This window comes from Xiphophorus maculatus, chromosome 4 (genome assembly GCF_002775205.1).
Source record: "Xiphophorus maculatus strain JP 163 A chromosome 4, X_maculatus-5.0-male, whole genome shotgun sequence".
Taxonomy (NCBI): domain Eukaryota; kingdom Metazoa; phylum Chordata; class Actinopteri; order Cyprinodontiformes; family Poeciliidae; genus Xiphophorus; species Xiphophorus maculatus.
This window is the reverse complement of record NC_036446.1, coordinates 26505692-26525455: the sequence shown is the minus strand read 5'-3', so window position 1 is coordinate 26525455 and position 19764 is coordinate 26505692. Positions and strand designations below refer to the sequence as shown.

Below are 19764 nucleotides of genomic sequence, written 5' to 3'. Positions count from 1 at the left end.
AGAAAAAAAGAGAAATAAATCACCCTTAGAGGTGAAAACCTGCAATAATGAAGGCTTGACTGCTTTAAATAAATCTTCAGCCTAGGAACTAGCAATATAATTTCCTCATTACCTTACAGATTGTGCTCTCAATGTTTTATTTTTAACTGGAGTAAGTGTACAGCTTCTAAAATATTTGTAGTGGTCAAGAAAAAAAAAGCAAACACCTAATTCCATTATGTTAAAATCATACAAGTGTATTGTAACTGTTTCAAATGTCCTACATCTATAATATAGCTTATGGCTCAAATGAACCACAACCATGGACTGTTTTCTGTTGCCATCATCCTTGTTACATAATAAGAGACCTGTTATATGCTTACATTTAGAGGTTGGCATAAATTTATATTGGTTTTCAGCATCATAACATGTCGGTGCATTTTTGTAGGAACATTAAGAGAAATGAGCTTCCTTAACCAGTCATGCTACAAGGAGATCGAGTAAAAAAAGCAAACCAGGATGACTGACTCAATATCCTTTTCACTCATTACTTAAGGCGTTGGCAAGTAAAAGAAATAAATTCTTTAGTTTAAATCGATGTTTATTGCTTGTTCAAACACAACTATTTTCCAACACATGCCCATCCAGTAAATAGTTTAAATAAACATATGTACAACACATTTTGATCATAACAGGAAACTACAATACAATCCTTCCACAGACATACAATCGTATTATTTTTTTTTGGAACTAGTTAAAAAGACACAAACATGATACCATAAATATAGAAGTCATGAGTTTTATATACAATTACATGCCAAGTCTTATAAATCCTAGTAACCATGAAGTAACTTGGTAATATTTACTATGTCCCCTGTAAGTATTCTGGTTTTTCAGACCATCTAGTATTCATCAGTAATTTTGCACCAAACCTGAATGCATTACTTGGTAATTACAGGAAGGCTCCGTTATGACTGAAAACAGACATTTCCTTCACAAGTAAATATTGAATAAAAACTTAGCAGCCCCCTCAAAAATCACATCTTCATTTACCCTTTTAGACACATTCCATCAAAACTCAGTAAGCCGATTAAAAGCGAACGAAGACAAACCTTCATCCCATCACCTTCATTAGTAATCAGCTCACGTACATCTCATATATAAAAGAAAAGACTAACAAAAAAACCACACCAAACTTAGAGAGCAGATAAACAGTAACATAAAATTTACAACAAAAAAAAAAAAACTTGGTACATAGTTTGTTGTAAGTACTAACGCTCAGATCAGAATGATACTTTATCCACCTTATTCCTGGGAGGCTTACTGGGGAAACGATTATGGGTTTTACTTCCAGCGCCCACCGGAAGCAGCCATATTTCATTGTAATTTGTAGGGTTTTTGGCTAATCTATATTCATGATAGAAGTTGCATCTCTCTTTTCGGTTGTTGTACAATATTTAGTAAAACTTGTTTAAGGACACTGTCTGCTATCAGAGAACTGCTAAAGCAGAAGATCGTAATTATGCGTTTAATCACGGGGACCGACAAGAACACAGCGTTAAGTTTTATAACGGAATAACCGTGAATTAACAGCACAGCTAGCAGCTCGTTTCTCTGAAGAACTGACAGTAATAAAGAGGAAAAAAGCAGAGAACTTCTGAGCTGCAGGTTTGGGCTGACAGTGTAAAACAGCAGAACTACATAATATTAGCTTGGTGTGATGTGCATTTTATTTTTCATTTAAATTTAAAATATAATAAAGTTCATGAAGTGGCTGCATCAAGTGTGTTTTATCATTATGTTTGGGCCAGCAATAAATTTCTGTAAGATAAAATAAAATATCTGGGTTTATTTAGTCCATCAGAACCAGAACCTCGAGGTTCTCCGTTGCTGAGTGACGCTGTAAATCAGCGGAGAAGTGACCGCAGCTACTGCTGCCCAGTAGGGGATAATCTTCCCCTACTGGACTAGAACCGAACCAAACCACACATTAACCTGTTATACAGAGCAGCTTGCCACTGGAAAGTGTCTTAAGATGCTCTTGTAGAACTCAGGTAACTGTTGTGCTGTTCGTGGCTGTACTCTAATTATCAGACCACATTTAGTTTGTGGCTGCAGCAGCGAATGTGTTTTGAACGCGCTCCCGAAACAAAAAGGCAGAGTTTCTGTGATAAGCGGTAGTTGTCATCACCTACCGACAGATAAGCAAACAAAAAGAATTTGGCTAAAAATTCTAAACTTGAAGAGAGAACCCAAAATGCTCTATGTGTGCTCATTTCATTGTGTGTACAAAAAGCCAATGGAAGAAAACCAGCATCTCCGAAGCAACCGAGTCAGTGAAGTAGCTAAATATGCTAGTGTGGGTTATTTGCGGCCTTTTCTTCAAGTCGCCATCCCTCCCCGCAATAGCTGTAGGTAGCGGTAAAACAATATTGCCACATTTAAGCTGTGATGGTTGATGTTCCCATATATTTTATAGCCTAAAAGCTCTGACGAACGCCGGTTAACGAGTTGCTATCATGTAAACAAATGGTGGTTCCGGTTTGCGCCGGAAGTCGCGCTCATAAATCACGCAAAGCCTAATGGGGGCTAGGAATAAGGTGGATAGGCTCTGGATGCTATATGGTGAAGTTCAACTCATTAATAATCATACACTAATATCAGGTTTGTTCTTAAGGCCTCGTTTTGGTTTGGCTAATTTGTTTTAAACCAGCTTCAGATGGCTGCACATTCCAACATATTGCACACTGATAAAAGGCAGTCTCAAATGTCAAAACTACCAGGCCATGTTCAAGGCATGCTTGCGTCAACATTCTTGTTTTAGCTGTGTTTGAGATGCAGAATTTATACACGTCATAATGCCATTTTGTGAGTTTCTGATTGTTCTTTTGGCAAATTTCTGTAAAATGATCAAAGTCTGTTCCGTACAACTAATCGTACTGTTTACATGTAGTCACGGCTTGCTGGTTAGAAAATACTAGCCTGAGTCCTCCAGGTAATTTTCTGGAGCAGTTTAATTCCCTTGGTTATTGCTGAAGGCCCCCTGGGCAGCAGAAGTGGCAGCAGAGGTGGCAGCACTAGCGGCGGCGCTCTGGAAGGTGCGGTTGGTCAGGACTCCCTGGGAAAACTCCTGCTGAGCCTTGGAGAAGCTGGCACCTGAATTTCTGTACTTGGAGTGGACCTGGGATAAGAATCATGAAGATTATGACTCGTATAGGTTATTCAGAAAAATACATTTGATAAAAGTCAACATTTAATTTGCATGACATTTACCTGAAATACTCTGCCACACAAAGGTATTCACCCCATTGGATGTTTTTAACCTTTTTTTTTGCTTTTAAAAATTATGTTCAACAAAATCTGACTTATGACAAAAAAAAGAAAAAAAGCCAAAACAAAAAAAAAAAACTGCAGTGAAGTTGTTCTAAACCCTTAGCAGATACCAAAAGACTCTTACTGTGGTCCTGTTCAGCCAGACCACTTTCTCCCAAAACCGTACTGAATCCCTAATTTAGATGTTCAAACTTTAGATGCACTTATTTGCCCTTTTTGTGTTTTCTCCGAAGAGTTTTTGCGGCGCTAGTGGCTCGTATTTTTTCGACAGTAGGCAGACAGGAAGGAGGGTGAGGAAAGGGGGGAAGACATGCGGCAAAGGTCGTCGGTACCGGGAGTCGAACCCGCGACGTCCGTGTTGAGGACTAAGGCCTCCAAACGTGGGGCGTGCTAACCCCCTGCGCCACCACAGCACGCCCTATATGCCCATTCTTAATGCGTTACCAATGTTTTCTTTGGTCCCTGTAGTCCCAACTGCGTTTTAACTCATCTCCATATTGACACCTGTGGTAAGTATTATCTGTAGCCACCTGAATAATGGTGTATAACCAAGCTGCAGGAGGTAGACTTTTGTTTGGGTCGTAAAATGATCAAATTTATTTCACTCGGTGACCTGAAAAATCTACTTATTTGGTTGGTAGAATTTCTTCAATAAAATTAGCCTACCATTAAAATTGAAGACTACATCTACTTTGTTTTGTAGAGGTCTAAGCACAACTGTATGAAATATAAAAACACCTGCAGTGTAAAAAATGGGTAATGCTTGCACCTACCATTTTCAGCAGGATGACACCCAACACAGCGTTGACGGTGAAAAAACCAGCCACTACCATCATAACCACGGCAACTGCCAAGTTCGTACGAATCATGCTAATTGATGAGATCCATCCACTGTAAAAAACCAACGACAAAGAAACATGACCACGTGTTTGAATTTTTCCTCTTCCGTCAATGCTACACATGTTTAAAAAAAAAAACGCTCCTACAAATTGCTGGGTTTGCTAGCATCCAAGCTATCCCCGCTGATACTTGGAAAATATGAAACTCGAAAGAACAGAAGACGAAAAAGGCTTTCAAGGATTAATACACAACATGATGCTAAAAATAAACCCAAGAAGAAAGGCTCTGCGCACTTACAAAAAAAAGCACCCCACACAAGATAGGTCAACAGGAATCTGTCAAAGATATGCAAGAGAGTAGAAAACAGGAAAGAAATAACCACCAAAACATTTAGCTGTGAGTTGTGCATGCACTTTTACAAACCTACGCACATTATCATGCTCATACATACTGAAGGACAAATGAAATCAATGACAATCGACCAGTACTAAACTCACCTGTTTCCCCATGAGGGAATGCCCACTGATTGGATAATGTACACTGCCACTTGGAAGAAGAAAACAAAAAAGAAGAAAAAGAAGCTGAAGGAGCTGTCAGACCTATGGATGAAAAAGAAAAACAGACATTGTACGTGTAGTGTAACATTTAAAAGTTCAACTTTCATGTTGCGGAAACACACAAAAGGCAGAAAGTGCTTAGGAACCAGTTGTTGCTAGAAGAATCTCAGCACTCATTGCAACAACTCTTTAACTCTAAACACAGTGGGCTTTTAGAGTCCTTTGGAGTCAGATTAAAGTACATAATGGTTTATAGTTTCCATTATATACAATTACACCCAATAACCCTTAGCAACCTGAAAGATACATCAAATCTGAATATTTCATAACATGTATTGATCTGCGATGTCCACTAATATATCCACTGATACTTTGAAGGGTTTTTTTCCCAGATACATTGTTTCACCATAAGTGCATAGCAACGGTCACACAGTAATGATGCCAGACAGAATAACTTGGTGCTCCATCAGAATCACCAAGATACATTCAGATGTTAAATGTATTACTGGAATTGGATACTGAAAGAGGGACAGCAAGAAAAGGGACAGGAAAGAGCAGTACAAGCAGTCACAACAGGGCAACAGAGGACAAAAGTCAGCAACTAGATTCCAGCAAAGAAAAAAATAAATAAATAAAGAGTTTTTTTCACAGTGAAAGATTTTGTCTCAGAAGGTCAATATTGTACTCAGCTTAAAAAACAATGTTGGAAGGAATACATTTTTCAATGGAGATTGTGACAGAGGTTCAACTGCAGGGAGATGTTATGAGTAAAGAATGCATCTTTCTAATTTAAACATCATCCAAATCTTTTTACGCACACTGTTGAAGTTTGTCATACATGCATCCTTAACCTTCATAATAAAGCTGGGCACACTTTTCTTTTTTGAAATTACCCATTCTCATGTCATAATAATTTTTTAAAAATGATGGGTGTGATAACTCATGGCAGAAAACAGTTTTTGCTGTGTCTACAGCTAAACTCCACACTCTTTGCAAATTCAAAAAGAGCACTTCCATATTTCACCATGTGCAAACTCTACATCATAAATCTACATAGTGGTCAGACTCATCTTGCACAGTGTAGGGTTTAATAAATTTGTTAGATTTGTTCCTGCTGAAGAATTGCATTACAACTATAACAGCAATGAATTTGATAATAAACACTTAACCTCTAAAAGCAAGAGAACAACTTGTGAGTGGGAATATTATTGCAATAGCAATAGCACACAAGCACAGCTATGCAATTTTTGTCCTCTAACTGCATGTATTTAAAAAAAAAAAGATACAATTTCTTTATTTAATACTTACAAGTTTAATTGGTTAGCATTAAAGAAGTGAAGTCAAGCTACTAAAATGCTACACATACATGTTCATACTTGGAAAAATATTCATAAAGCATTCACAAAGGTTTTTTTTTATTACACGTCTACTTCTCTTTCAACATCACTGGGATCCAGTTCTGAACATAAATCTTTACCTGAAGGCTTTGTAAACCGGCCTGTACCAGCAGACAAAAGACACAGGGGTGAAGAGGATGAACCACAGGATGGACAGACCGAAGTCCACACCTTTAGCAGCGTCAGCGGTGAAGTAAGCCAGGCAAGCCAGGATGTTGAGGAACAGGGTGGCGCTATGGACTGATAATTAATTCACAAGAAAACAGGAGAAAAAAGGAGAACATTTAATACACCCATTCATTTTAACACATGAATAACTTATTCCTATATAATTTTTTTTAAATCATCTCTTTGGGTTTTGGGTGAAGGAATAGAGATGAAGTCTACATACACATCCAGAGGTAGTACATTCTCTTGCATATTCTGCGGTAGTCTTCTGGGATATCCTCCTCAAAGTTCTGATAGAAGCACGGCTTTATGGGAAAGAACCTTGGAAGAGGCGGCCAGTTGTTTTCTTTAGCTGAGAAACACAGATTTCAACACAGGAGGGTGGAACTGATGTTCATACTCAAGCATTTTCTCCGTGCAACTCCAGAAAAACACGGGCGGAGTTTACCTCCTGGGTTGGAGACTCTGCTGCTCCTGTTCTGCAGCTCCTGCTCCTTTCGCTCCAGCTCTGCGGCTTTCCTCTCCAGCTCCTCCTGCTGCCTGACCAGATTAGCCTGAGCAGCTGCTGCCGTAGCCTGATGCACAGCAGACAAATCAGTGATGGACAAGTTAGCACTCTTCAAAAGAAAAGGCCCAGCAGAAAACAACTCAAATAACTTCAGATTCATGTTAAGGTTAGGTTTTATTACTGCTGATTTTAACTGATAGTGGATAATGTTAGAAAAATATGAAGAACTCAGACTCTGAAATTTATAAGGTTGACCATTTCCTTAGACAGAAAATCTTTTAAACCATTCTGAAAAACGAACTGAACTTGACCTCAGTGTGAAGTGTTGTGAATTGGTGATATAGAAATAAACTGAATTGAATTATTCTCGCAAGGATACATTTTTATTGTCCTAAAGCTTGGTGGTACAGTCATACAGCATCACTTATTACATAGAGCTGGAATTATTGATTAAAACTGACAGGTTAAAATATATAAAGTTAATATACAACAAAGCTAAGCCTTAAAATTTCCCATGATTTCTGCTATTTAAACTAGGAAAAAAAAAAACAGTTTGAAAAATATGTCCTACATTTACCAGTTAAATTTTAGAGGACTTTTGGCATTTGTTGTAGCAAATGTCTGTCTTTAAATTTTCAGTAAATTCCTGACTTTTATCAGGAAGTTTTGCCTTTTATCATAAAAAAAATCTGTAATTTTGTCTTGGAAATTTATGACTTGTTGCCATCAGAGAATATCCAAGTGTTTTTTTCTTGCAAATATATGGAATTAATCTACAAATATCTGTGCTTTCTGGGTGAAAATATATTTTTCCCTTACATACAAAGACCTTAACACTCCATTCATACATAACAGCAATCATAGGTACCCAGAATTATCAAATATTTATCCATTTAAGTTGTCGTGCACAGGCCAGTAAACTTGATTTAAGCATTTGATTTCCAAAATATTCCTATTGTTTTCCCACCACTTACTTGTGGACTTTGCTCCACAGAAGTCGGAAGTACAGCAGGTTGTGATGAGGAGGCTTTAGAGACTGGGATGGTTGTCCCAGTGAACTTTCCCTGTGGGACGAATAAAAAAAAAAAATAATAATTATTGTTTGCAAAAAACCTAGACGTATAACTGATCTAAATGAACTTCCTTACATCTGTAACTACATTTCCTTTTTGAGCATGCTAAGATTATTGTGGTAGAAAAATGTGTGTTTTGCATTCCTTGTTCATGTGTGTGATTTTATACTTCAATCATGTTCGAATAAAGAAATAAAGTAATATTTCATTATTTAAAGATCACCATTTCATTTGCGGTGAACGGGTTATACTCTCCGGTGGTTTCATGGACCCCGCCGATAGCTTGTGTGACTGAGGCATCCTGGGAAAGGCAAAAAAATAAAAAATATATAATAATTAGTAAGTTAATATAGATATAACGTAATTTATACACCAATAATGCATAAAGCGAGTGAAGGTGATAAGGGCATGTGAGCTTGTAGACTTCCAAGATCTCTCTCCGATTAAGCCTGCCAAGATGTTCTGGATGAACAAGTCTGCAGTACCTTCAGCAGACAAGGTGAGTCCCATGTCTAGAGGGGTCAGGGATAGTTTAGGACCATAAAAGTGGGTTTACCAGGCCCTATGCGATGCCCAATCGGTGCAATGCAGTAATCCAAGAGGAGCATTTCAATCCTGAACCATCTCACTGCAGATTAATAATTCACGTGGATGGAGGCCCAGTAATGGGCTTGTTGTGGTTGCTGTAATTATTTTATTAGATTGAGCAAGTGGGAGGGTTTACCTTTACGAAAACACGTCTCCGGACATTCGCCTTATTTTTCAGGGCGTTAAAAACGCAATGAGAAAAACACCAAAGTTAACAAAACTAGCGCTCGACGAATTGGTAGAGTTCCTGTTTATAGAACGCTTTGAAAGGAAAAAAGAAACTCGGGGACGTGGAGAAGATATTACGTCTGAATGTTTGCAAACACCTGCTAATGATTCCGCTCACCTGCTCAGGTGAGTTAAACCCAGAGGAAGCTAATGTAAAAGCAGAAAAACCCACAACATTTTCTTCATTACTGGAAGGCTAAAGATAAAGTGGCCTACATTTAACCGAATACGTGTCATGCCTCTTATAACAATTCTTGGCCAGGAAATACTAATGGCCGAACCCAGCAACCAACCAAACAGGTTTTCTCGTTCACTCCTCACCTTACACCTGATTCAAACCTGCTAAAAGTCACAAAGCTACACCGCGCACTCACCTGGAAGGGGTTCACGTCCACCGGGTCAGCGAACGGGTTGCTGTCAAGCCCCGACATCGTGAACAGGAACGGATAAATTAATTTTTCTTCTTTTGCGTGGGAGAAAAATACGACAGGTCCCGAACTCTTCCCCGAGCGGCTCCTGGCTCCTGCCTGCTCCCTCCGTGACGTCGGCTGCAGTTCGCGCATGCGTGCTGCGGTGGGCGAGCAACGACAACAGGAGGTTGCCGCGGAGTCATTTCTAATCAATTAGGCCGGCTTTATTTATAGAAATAATGCAAATTGGTTTCAAATGTGCGCTTCTCGTGACAGTCTGCTGGCTCATGTTCGTCTCGAAATGTGAGCAGTGTTTGAAAACCATTCTCCGCTTTGAATGCGAGAACAGGCGCATTAACCTGAAACTTACAGTCAGTTTCTGAATATTTTACTTTCCCCTATAAAGTAGAATTACCTGGAAGGTTTTTCCAGTGAGTTCTCTCTTGTGGATGAATTCTGGATCATTGTTCTGTGCCGAATTCCAGCTGCCAGTCAAAAGGCTCTCCCATTTAACTCCGGAATACACTGAGGTATACTGGATTATTATGGATAACTGAATCCAAAGACATCAGGTTCTGTGGCTGCAGAACAAGCCCAAAGCATGACCCTTCCAACACCATGGATGACAGCAGTGACGTGCGGTGAGGTTCATGGCTGGTGAGGGACTGACTTATTCAAAATCATAAGACCCCCTGCATGTTATTGTCCACATACGGACAACATTGAAGGGCCAAATGACTATACTTTCACATGCCATTCATAGCCGCGCTGCCAAGGTAGAATAATTCCGTTAACTCAATGAAACTTGGAAATATATATATTAATTTAGTGCTATGCTGCACAGCAAAGGGGAAACCCGTTGAAAAACTCAAACCACATTTTTCTCTCTGCATCAGCCAAGCTACACGTAGACTCGTTGCGTGTCGCTTCTCTTATTGGGGCCTGCCATGCAAAGCAATGGCAGGAACCTATTGCTATTGTCGGAGAAAGTGTTTCTTTATTCTTTATTTTTCTTCCGTAACCGTTAATGCGGCTCATACCGCTTGGTGCACACCTACAAATGAGGTATCAAAACCTGCAGAAAATTCACGCCATTCCAGCTATTACTTCTGGTGGGATTTGGGCTTAACGTGGCGACATAATTCGCAAAAAACTACGAAAAAAACCCCATTATAAGTCAATGGGAAAAATCCTAGAAATACCCTATTTTTGAGGATTTTCTGTGTCGTCACAAATTCACCTAGAAATGCCATTCAAATTTCATTTTGTAGATACGTCTGTGATCTCTTCAAAAGTGAAGACGGCTCGTCGATACCAGTTACGGTTTGTCCACAATTTGCCTCTAAGCGACCCAAAGTTTCTCATTTTTCCTAAAGTTAGAGTGCGTCTCTGGCTGCTTAGAGTGAGAGATGAAGACAACTTTTTCAGCCCAAATCATTTTTGAAATCGCCATCACGCCCACAAATATCGCACGATTAGTATCACAATCGGTCCTGACATTGATACGCCTGTCTGCTCCGGTAAAATGTTTTCGAAATTTATCTAGACCGTACGGTTTTCTGTCACGGTGCTTCAGAGCAAAGTCATGCGACAGGATTTTCTGAGGCTGTCTGAGGCTCTCTCCCATGTATTTGAATAGAATTTCAGATCTGGGCACAACATTTCTTTCTCTCATCACTGTAAATGCTCTGAGTGAGGTACAGATATGAATCTCGGGACTATCGCAGAAGACACATAGGCCTCTCATACGCTCGAAACGCTTTTCGAATATGTATTACGGTTCCCGAACAAGAAGGATTTGTTTCCAATGCTTTTTTTCAGTAAACCGTGTTGGCTCAAACACACAATTGTGTGTTTGAGCATGTATGACTCACAGCTCACACCTGCTGAGACCATTATTTGCCATAGCAACGGATCTCAAGAGGCTATTGGCTGCTGATTTGGACTACAAATTCGCATCGCTGTAGTTCTATCTATCCTCAGTTGAAACAGATCAGGACTAAGAACTGGCCTTTAGAACTACCCGCTGCTATGGGCTGTATATAACTGATTTAACTCAGTAACTGTTACACATGGGATTATTTTGGAACTTTAAAATTAAGCATACTGAAAATTTCAAAATAAAAGCCTTGAATATTTTACATGACGTAATTGCTCTTTTTGGCCGTATATGACTTTTTCATCCAAAGCAATGTTACACATGGGATTAGTTTGGAATTTTAAAATGGAGCATAATAATAATTTCAAAATAAAAGCCTTGAATATTTTTACATCAGGTAATTGCTGTTTTTGGCTTTATGTGACTTTTTCATCCAAAGCACTGTTACACATGGGATTAGTTTGGAACTTTAAAATTAAGCATACTGAAAATTTCAAAATAAAAGCCTTGAATATTTTACATGACGTAATTGCTTTTTTTGGCCGTATATGACTTTTTCATCCAAAGCACTGTTACACATGGGATTAGTTCGGAACTTTAAAATGGAGCATACTGAAAATTTCAAAATAAAAGCCTTGAATATTTTTACATCAGCTACTTGTGTTTTGAGCATTATATAACTATTTTAACCCAAGGACTATTACGCATGGGATTAGTTTGGCCCTTTGAAATGAAGTTTAACAAAACTTCCAAAATAAAAGCCTTGACAACATTTTAAATCGTACTGAATGGTGCACGTCCGCCTCGCTTAACGTTCTTGTGGTTCTCCGCGTGCCACTGATTACGTTGCGGCGTTCTTTAGCGTCGACGCCAATTTGTGGCGTGACGACGCCGGGCCCAAGCCCGACGGGCGCGCCTTGGCAGGCCCCGGCTAAATTTCTTCAGAAATTTTGTTTTTCTAGTTTACTGTATCACTTAGTGATGTGTCGGTCGCTAACGATCCGGCTCTAAGAGCCGGCTCTTTGAAGTGAACGATTGGAACCGGCTCCACCAATGGGAGCCGTTTTAGGATCCTATTTGGGAGCCGGGTTTTTTTCTACAGCATATCGCTGTCTCTCCGCCTCCCTGTCGTTGTGCTTGTGCTCTGTAAGTGCCAGAGCCGATAGTTTTTCCCCACATCGTTTTTTTTTGTCCTGCGGTGCCTCGCTGTCTCTCCTCCCCCTTCTCCCTCTCCTGCTAGAGCGGAGAGTTTTTTTCCCTCGGTCGGTCCACTGCCCTCATGTCAAGCGTGTGCTCCACACATCTGACCAATCACACATAACACTGAATATTATTTGATATTTGTATTGTGGCACCTTTTCTGTTATGAAGCTGCTTTGATACTTTTTCGTATTGTGGTGGGTGTTTGTATTTATATTTAACTGTTTAATTTATTTTAAGTTATTTTTGTGGAAGTGGTGCTATTTTGTGATAATTTAATTGGTTATAATAAAAGGTTTATTTATAAAGCATTGTTATGCGGCATTTTTACTCATCATAAGTGCTTAACAATGTCAATAATGAAACAAAATATTATAAAATTAGGTTTAAGCTATTAATTAATTAATAATGTCAAAAATATATATGGGGAGCCGTTTGGGAGCCGAAAGAGCCGGCTCTCCACAGTAAGAAGAGCCATTAGAGCCGCATCTCGAAAAGGAGCCGAAAATCCCATCACTAGTATCACTAGCTCGCCGTTACCGTCTCTTACTCTGCAGTTGTGGAGTCACAATGTCTGGGATCATGAGCGCCCCCTGCCATGAGGCAGGAGAACTGCCCGCCTCACCTCGATTCTGCTCTCTGCAGTTTCTGATCCTCAGCACACAAAACACGTTACACACACAGTTGGTGACAAAAACACTGTACATTACATACATAAGCTAAAATATGGAAAATCAGTTCATATATTAAATGTTTTTAACCATTTTATCGGACATGTACAGACTGGAGGAACATGCTCCCGTAGAATGGCCGCCAGTGCAGGTAGTGAGAGGTTGATCAATCCCAGGTGAGGCTCAACTCGCTGCTGCCTCACCGGCTTCGCTTTCAAGCGTTTGAATGGGAAAATGCGAAAATTGAGCGATTTTGAAGAAAAAACATCATTAAAATTGGTTAAGCTAAATGAAAAGTAAATACTTTATAGTACAAAACACAGGATGAACATGTATAATTTATCTTATTATATTATTCTTCCGTGCCTCCCCTGACCGCACGTCACTGGTTGACAGTAACTGGCACGATGAGTTTGGGTTTCCTACAAACAGTGCACCGTGGATTATTATCTAATATCTCCACTTTGGTTTCATGGGTCCAGAAGTGAACATTCCACAAGTCTTGCGGTTCAGTCAGATGAACCTTTGCAAGAACATATGCTAAAGCATGTTTTTCATAGAAAAGAGGTTTTCAAAACAATGCTGTAGTCATTTTTGAATGGACTATTTCATACAAATTAAATTAATAGTACGCCACTCTCTAAAGGTGGGGAAAAAACTAAAATTCTCTGAAGTTGTGTTCTAACTATCTATAGACCAGGGTTCCAAAAATAATAATAAAGTGCATTAATTCTTATTACTTATATAATCTCCCATTTAGAGCAAAAGTAACGTGTGAACTGAAAGTTTCACAATGGACCAGCCAGTGAAGAAACATGGAGGACAACCTGTCCTTCACAGATGGAGTCTTGTTTCATTTCCAGTAAGCAGATGGAGAGAAAAAGCCAGAAGAGATAAAGGGCACTGACAGATTTAGATTAAACCCAAAAGCTCTCACTGGGTAAACAGCAGAAAATATAAACAGAAAAGTCAGAACTCTATTGTAGTTCTCTGAAAACTAAAAGCAGCAATTGTTCTTGTATTTTCAAAGCCACTTACAAAATAAAATAAATCAGAAACAAAAATAGTCGATGCTATGCGATTTGAGGAAATACTGAAACTGCATTTCCTGTGAGGTTGTTTGCACCTTTTATCCGGCTTTGGATCACCTTTGTGGTACCATAAAAAGGAGAAGTACAGCTCAACATACACATCAGTGTCATTTATCATGGGCGTACAGTTATGTATCTTGAACAGTTTTCTTTAATCAACACATGGTGAAAATTATATATATATATATATATATATATATATATATATATATATATATATATATATATATATATATATAGACTCCAGTTACTAACATCTGGAGAAATGTACCTTGTTACATTTTGAGCAGATGTTTTTGAAGCAATCAACAAGCTTCTGAAAACGTCTTTATGGAAATTTATCTATTTAAAAGGTATGTTCGACAAAATGAGACTCTTGATATCCAAGTACCATATCTACTTTTATGAGTGATTATTTTTGAGGTCTTTTACTGATATTTTGCAATAATACCAGCCTCAATAATCTTGATCAGGATATTTCCCAGGATGCCTTTCTTCTTCTTGAGGTGTGAAAAACCGAAGAAGGGGAGCTATGTGCTAGTAAGCATTTGTGCAATTAGAAAAGCAAGTTTAACTTGATGTATGAGCTGGAGAATTACAATAGCAGAAAAAAAAATCCCTTAAATACAAGCAGACTCTAATAAAGACAGAAGACAATGTGATTTATACTCTTTCTTGGTTGCTATTGACCAAAATGCTCCAGACACAGGAAGTGGATGAGTAACAGTTTCATTTGTCCGCTATGCCGTACTTATGGCCTGTACAGTACATTACACATGTTGTATGGCTGTAGAACAGTCGAATGCAGAAATCTTGTAGGTGTCTGACTTTCCTAAAGAGCTGGGATCCCATTGGCTGGAATACACACCAGCTGACATGGTCCCTTTAATTGATAGCTCATTTCACCCCCTGTTAGTGAGGGCGGCGGATTGTGGGGGAAGCAGCACAAACTTAAAACACATGAAGTGGTTTTTGACTTTCACACTCATTCGTACAGTCTTGCTCTGCACATGCTCAAAATATGAACATCCCGACCCGGGATACTCAAAAAAAAAAAAGAAAAAAAAAAAAGATAAATATTAGACTACAACTACCCAGCAGGGGCAGGTGTTCCAGCTTTGTACAGTATTTATACCTGTATATTATAGGCCATAAAGCATTTCTGTGATAATAAAATTTATTAAATAAGAAAAAAAGAGTCTTGTAATAAGAGTGTCCACTGCTGACACTGATTGTTTTAAACTGTAAACCGATAAAGAAGCTAATATTTAGGAGCTTAGAGTCCAGTGAACATCGGCGTTGTCTGATTTAGTGTGGGTTTTTGCCCATTTAGAGGAAATATAAATCTTTAGCTCTCTAACTCTGTAATATTCTCTGATATGGAGTTCTTTTTTTCATATTCCAACATTCCCTTTTCCTTGTCTTGCTGCTCAGTCTCTCTCCTCTGGTGCAGAGGACAGAGCTGCCAAGGCACTGTACTGTGAAAGCATGGTGGCAGTCGAGCCCTTCTTGCCTCCCTCCGTCTTCAACAAACAGAGGCTGAAAGTACGAGTGCTTTGGTGTTCCTGTGTCCTTCACACCATGAATTCATTACTACCGTACAATACGAGGTGCTGGGGTATGTCCGGAGGGTCCCTGCCAGGCCCACCGCCGCCGTCTCTGATGTTCCTCACGGCAGAATGTCTGGCACCTTTGAGTTTCTGCTTGCCCTTCTCTGGATTGAAAGTGCCGCGGCTGGTGAACTGCGGCCGCTCGTCGTCGTCCTGCTCCCCCGTCAGGCTGCCGTCGAAGCTGTCCGACCGAGCGGACTGAGATGCGTTCAGGGGCGGGGCCTGAGAGCGGGCCAGGCTGGAGCCCACCGCGGGAGACTTGGAGTGGAAACGAAAGCGGCGAGTGGCGGCGGCGGCGGAGGAGGAGGAAGAAGGCGACGGGTGGTAGTGCGATGAGGAGGAGTAGGAGGAAACGGTGGAAAAAGAGTCGGCCAAGTCCAGGGAATCGGGCTGGCGGTGGGGGGGGGCGCGTCGTCGGGAGTCCTTCCTGTCGGGTCTGCGAGGCCATGGGGAGGAGATCCCTGGACCTCTCTCTGAAATGAGACCACAAGGTCATACACTCTGTAAGGAGCCATAAATGATTAGAAATAATTTTTTAAAAATTGGACCCAAGCCCACAGGCATTGTGTACGAGTCCAGTCCGACTCTTCTAATTCATTGTAATTATGGATCCATGCCTGAAGTAAACCAGACATATTATTTTAATTCAGATTTTATTTTTAGATCATAATTTGAATCTTTGCCGTTTTGCTTGTTTGTTTTGTACCTCACTGGTTCCCGTAGCCAAGAAGGGCCGAAAACAACTACTGTCGGCAAGATTTCAAATGCTTGTTTGCTGTGTTAAAGAAACAAAAATCTTATGCATCGCAGTCCTGCGGTGAAAACAGCAAGGTACGTTTTGTTTATTTCCTTTGCATTATGAGCCCCAGTTCATCTATGTTAACGTTTGCATGAATGCATTTAGTTTTCACCGTGATCCCGACGGAAAGCCTTGAACTTTGTTCAAGAGCTTGAGCTGGGTGGCTGCCGCACAGCCTTATAATATGAAAACATGCAAGCTGCAATACGATTATTTTTTTGAGCTTGCTACAAAATGACATACCAGAGAAGTCGGAAACGGTTTCCTCTAAATCCACGTTGAGGTTTTCTGAGCTGTCAGCCGTACCGATGGAGGCTTCAGACTCCAGGGTCTCGTCATCTGAAGCTCGCGGCTCGAGTGCCAGCATCTCCACAGTCAACTCCTCTCTGTTACGAACATTTCACCAGAAACACGAGCAAACGTCATCATAAACAGATAAATTATTTGTTCTTTATTCTATACCGAGAGTGTCTAGTCCAAGGGTGTTCAAAGTGGAGCCATTTGCGGCCACTGGAATTATTTCTGTGGACAATTCGAGAATGAATTCGGACAAAGCTACGACTTTTAAACCAAAAGCTACTGAGAAAAATGTTAGACGCAACACAAAGTTATAATCTCTTCCAAGCTTTCTGGTTTCTTTCTATTTTCATGGTAAATGTAGCCACATCTACTCATTGCATTATTTAAACTACACCTTTGTGCACCAAAATGTGCTTTTTAATAGCTGTATTACAACTTGCCTAAATCCAGCAAGTGTTTTCAAATGAAGACTGACCTGATCCTGTTTTTGTTGCTGAGAATAGACTAAATATTTTTTTCAGTTTTCTTCAAACGAGCAAAGAAAAAAAATCCTGTTCCTAAAAAGAAAAAAAATCTGATTATTTGTTTTATTAAAACAGCTCAGGCTGTTTATTATTGAGTAGGTAGAAGAAAAAAAACAAACACGTTTTTGGTGATTTTAAATCTTAAAATTACATTTGCTTTGCCTGAGTTTTGAGCTGACAATTTTGGCCCACGTGACAAAAACGTTTGCACACCCCTGGTCTAGTCTGTTCCAGGTCATTAACCGGTGATCCAAAATAAGACCAACTTCTTTTTCTGCAGGCTTTCGATCTGCTCTGTCAGCACTCTGTCCTCCTGCTGCATGGCGGCCTGCTGGTGCTCTGAGATGTCCACGAGTGACTCCGCCCCCTCTTCGCCACCACTCCCCTCTCTCGCCGCGTCGGCTCTGAACGGCAGCCGAGGACTGGCTGGAGGTGAAGGCGTGTGGTAGGTCAGCCGATGTGCTTGACCTTTTCCCTGAGGATCACATCAGCAGCACACACACACACACACACACACACACACACACACACGCACACACACGCACACACACGCACACACACACACGTCCACAGCCTTAAAGATGCTGTCCAGAAGTGTATTTTTTGTTCATCGACCACTGAACACAGACAATAAAAAACACAGCAGAGGAAGGGAGTACGGATTTCCATGCAGGAATTCACAAAACAACATTTTGGAAAAACTTCCTAATTGAAAACATTCTGTTTATTGTGCTATTTGTGTGTTTTGGTTGGTGACATCACAAGAGGCGCAGGAATGGAGCGGATCAACTGGGATCGGTAACGATTTAGTGATAGATTGTGAGTCATTTGCATTTTGTGTCGCCAGGGCTTCATCTTTATACGTCTGAATCTGATGAGTCATTGCAGGAAACATTAACTGTACCATTTAATTTTGATAAACATTGGTTAGAAATTATTTCTGAAGATCTTTGGTAATCTAATTTTGTCAAATGTTTCTGAAATTCATGAAGTTTTCTATAAGAAACTTTTTCCAGATGCACAGTATCCAAATAAGCACGTTTTATGGATTAATATGATTAAAAACATGAATGTAAAAAGAAAAAGAAAATGAATACAATAAAAAAATTTACGTTCTCAGAAGAACCCTTGTTTTTGGTCTGTTCCCTTTTGTAACGTCACCAGAAGTATCTGGATATGTCAGCTCGTTTTTAGCAAACCAGGTCAATAACACAGTAAAACGACTAACCTTGAAATATTTTAGAGATGAACTAAATCTTAGATTTATTAGAATGATTTAATAGAATAATAAATAAAAGTGGCTTTGATTCTGTTATCTCAAAAACAGCAGCGATACATTCTCACGTGCAGTAACTGGACTACATGAAGTCTATAATATATATAATCTAACAACTAAACATTAGTACACCACAGGGAACATTTGCACACCAACTTTACCGTCTTGGATGTTTTTGCCAGCTTTAAGGAAAAGCAACAACAGAATTAAAGTTTTTTTTTTTATTCTCTAGTTTCTGAAGAAGAAGCACCAGAACTGAACAGAAATTAAGCTTCCGTTTAGAAATAAAATGAACTAAATCAAAAACTAAAGAAACTAGATGAAGGGAAAGCTAGTGGTGATCTCTGTCCACACTTTGTGTCGGAGAAAGGAATGTGAAACAAATAAAATCTCCTGCCACTTTTCTGCTTTAGACTCAAACCTTCACCTAAATTCAGAAGACGTTTTTCTACAAGAAGCATTAAGTAAATCTAATCAGAGTCGGCCCCTTGACTGCACAATATTCATTTAACCTTAAAATAATGCAACAGAATATTGTCTGAGAAAAAGAAGAATATAAGTGGATTTGAGTTGGTCTTCAACGTTTCTTCTGCATTATCCTACTTTCCTTTTGCTGTGACGCACTGCACTAAATTAATAACTACATCTCCAGGTTTTGTTTTGTTAATACAATTATTTACTGCAGCGCAGCTACGGATGTCAAGTACAGGAATCGTCTTTTGGGCACATGGACAAAACTTCCCGATGTAAACAACATGCAACGCGTCTATGCAAATTATTGTGCAATGTATGATAACTCCTTAATTCAATCCAGACATTTCAGAAAATAGGAGAAACAACAAGGCCACAACACAAAATGATGATTTACTGATCTAAGCCTCAGTAGCATATGCTGATTTACTTCACATCTGTCCAAGCAGGTGTAGAGTAAAGGAGATAAGCTGTAAGAGGAAAGAAGCCGTGAAATACAATGGATTAATTATTATAAGTCAGGCAGACATGTTCACGATCATCTTGTTTGATCTCACCATCGATCGACGAATGAGGCTCAGTTTCGACTTGGCCTTGTTCTCAGCAAACTCCAGTGTATTTATGTCCTTTAGGCGAACTTTGTACTTAGTCATCTGTTCGCAAATGATGAGCTCCACACACCTGCATAATTAGGTGAGAAGAAAAACCTCTGAACAGCTTGGTAAACAATATGAACACCGACTGATCTCTACACAACAGAAAAGATATTATTTTACAGAATGAACAGCATGATGCAAGTCATTTCATCAGCATTTAGACACATGCAACACAAAGCTGTTCTGTGACAAAGGAAGACTACTGA

The 19764-nt window shown here is 39.6% G+C and overlaps 2 protein-coding genes across 7 annotated transcripts in view; both read right to left on the bottom strand.

The window, feature by feature from the left end:
- Positions 1-1672: 1672 nt before the first annotated feature.
- LOC102222708 (secretory carrier-associated membrane protein 2-like) lies at positions 1673-9217 on the bottom strand. The gene is made up of 9 exons (XM_005807114.3): positions 9046-9217; positions 8079-8156; positions 7757-7846; positions 6723-6849; positions 6498-6626; positions 6187-6346; positions 4650-4751; positions 4086-4203; positions 1673-3160 (listed from the first exon to the last, which is right to left on the bottom strand). Exons 1-9 carry the CDS (start codon positions 9100-9102, stop codon positions 2993-2995), a joined length of 1029 nt encoding a protein of 342 aa, XP_005807171.2. The 5' UTR covers positions 9103-9217; the 3' UTR covers positions 1673-2992.
- A 5364-nt stretch (positions 9218-14581) lies between these two features.
- The window catches only part of myo9a (myosin IXA), a 121106-nt gene continuing 115923 nt past the window's right edge, over positions 14582-19764 (bottom strand). For 5 of the 6 annotated variants that reach the window (XM_023332015.1, XM_023332020.1, XM_023332017.1 and 2 more), the window contains 4 exons: positions 19460-19583; positions 17422-17630; positions 16575-16717; positions 14582-16005 (listed from right to left, as the gene is read on the bottom strand). In XM_023332015.1, coding sequence (XP_023187783.1) covers positions 15497-16005; positions 16575-16717; positions 17422-17630; positions 19460-19583 — 985 coding nt within the window. In that variant the 3' untranslated portion in view covers positions 14582-15496. Of the gene's footprint in view, positions 16006-16574; positions 16718-17421; positions 17631-17670; positions 18614-19459; positions 19584-19764 lie in introns of those variants that run through there. The other variant, XM_023332021.1, reaches the window with a different exon arrangement.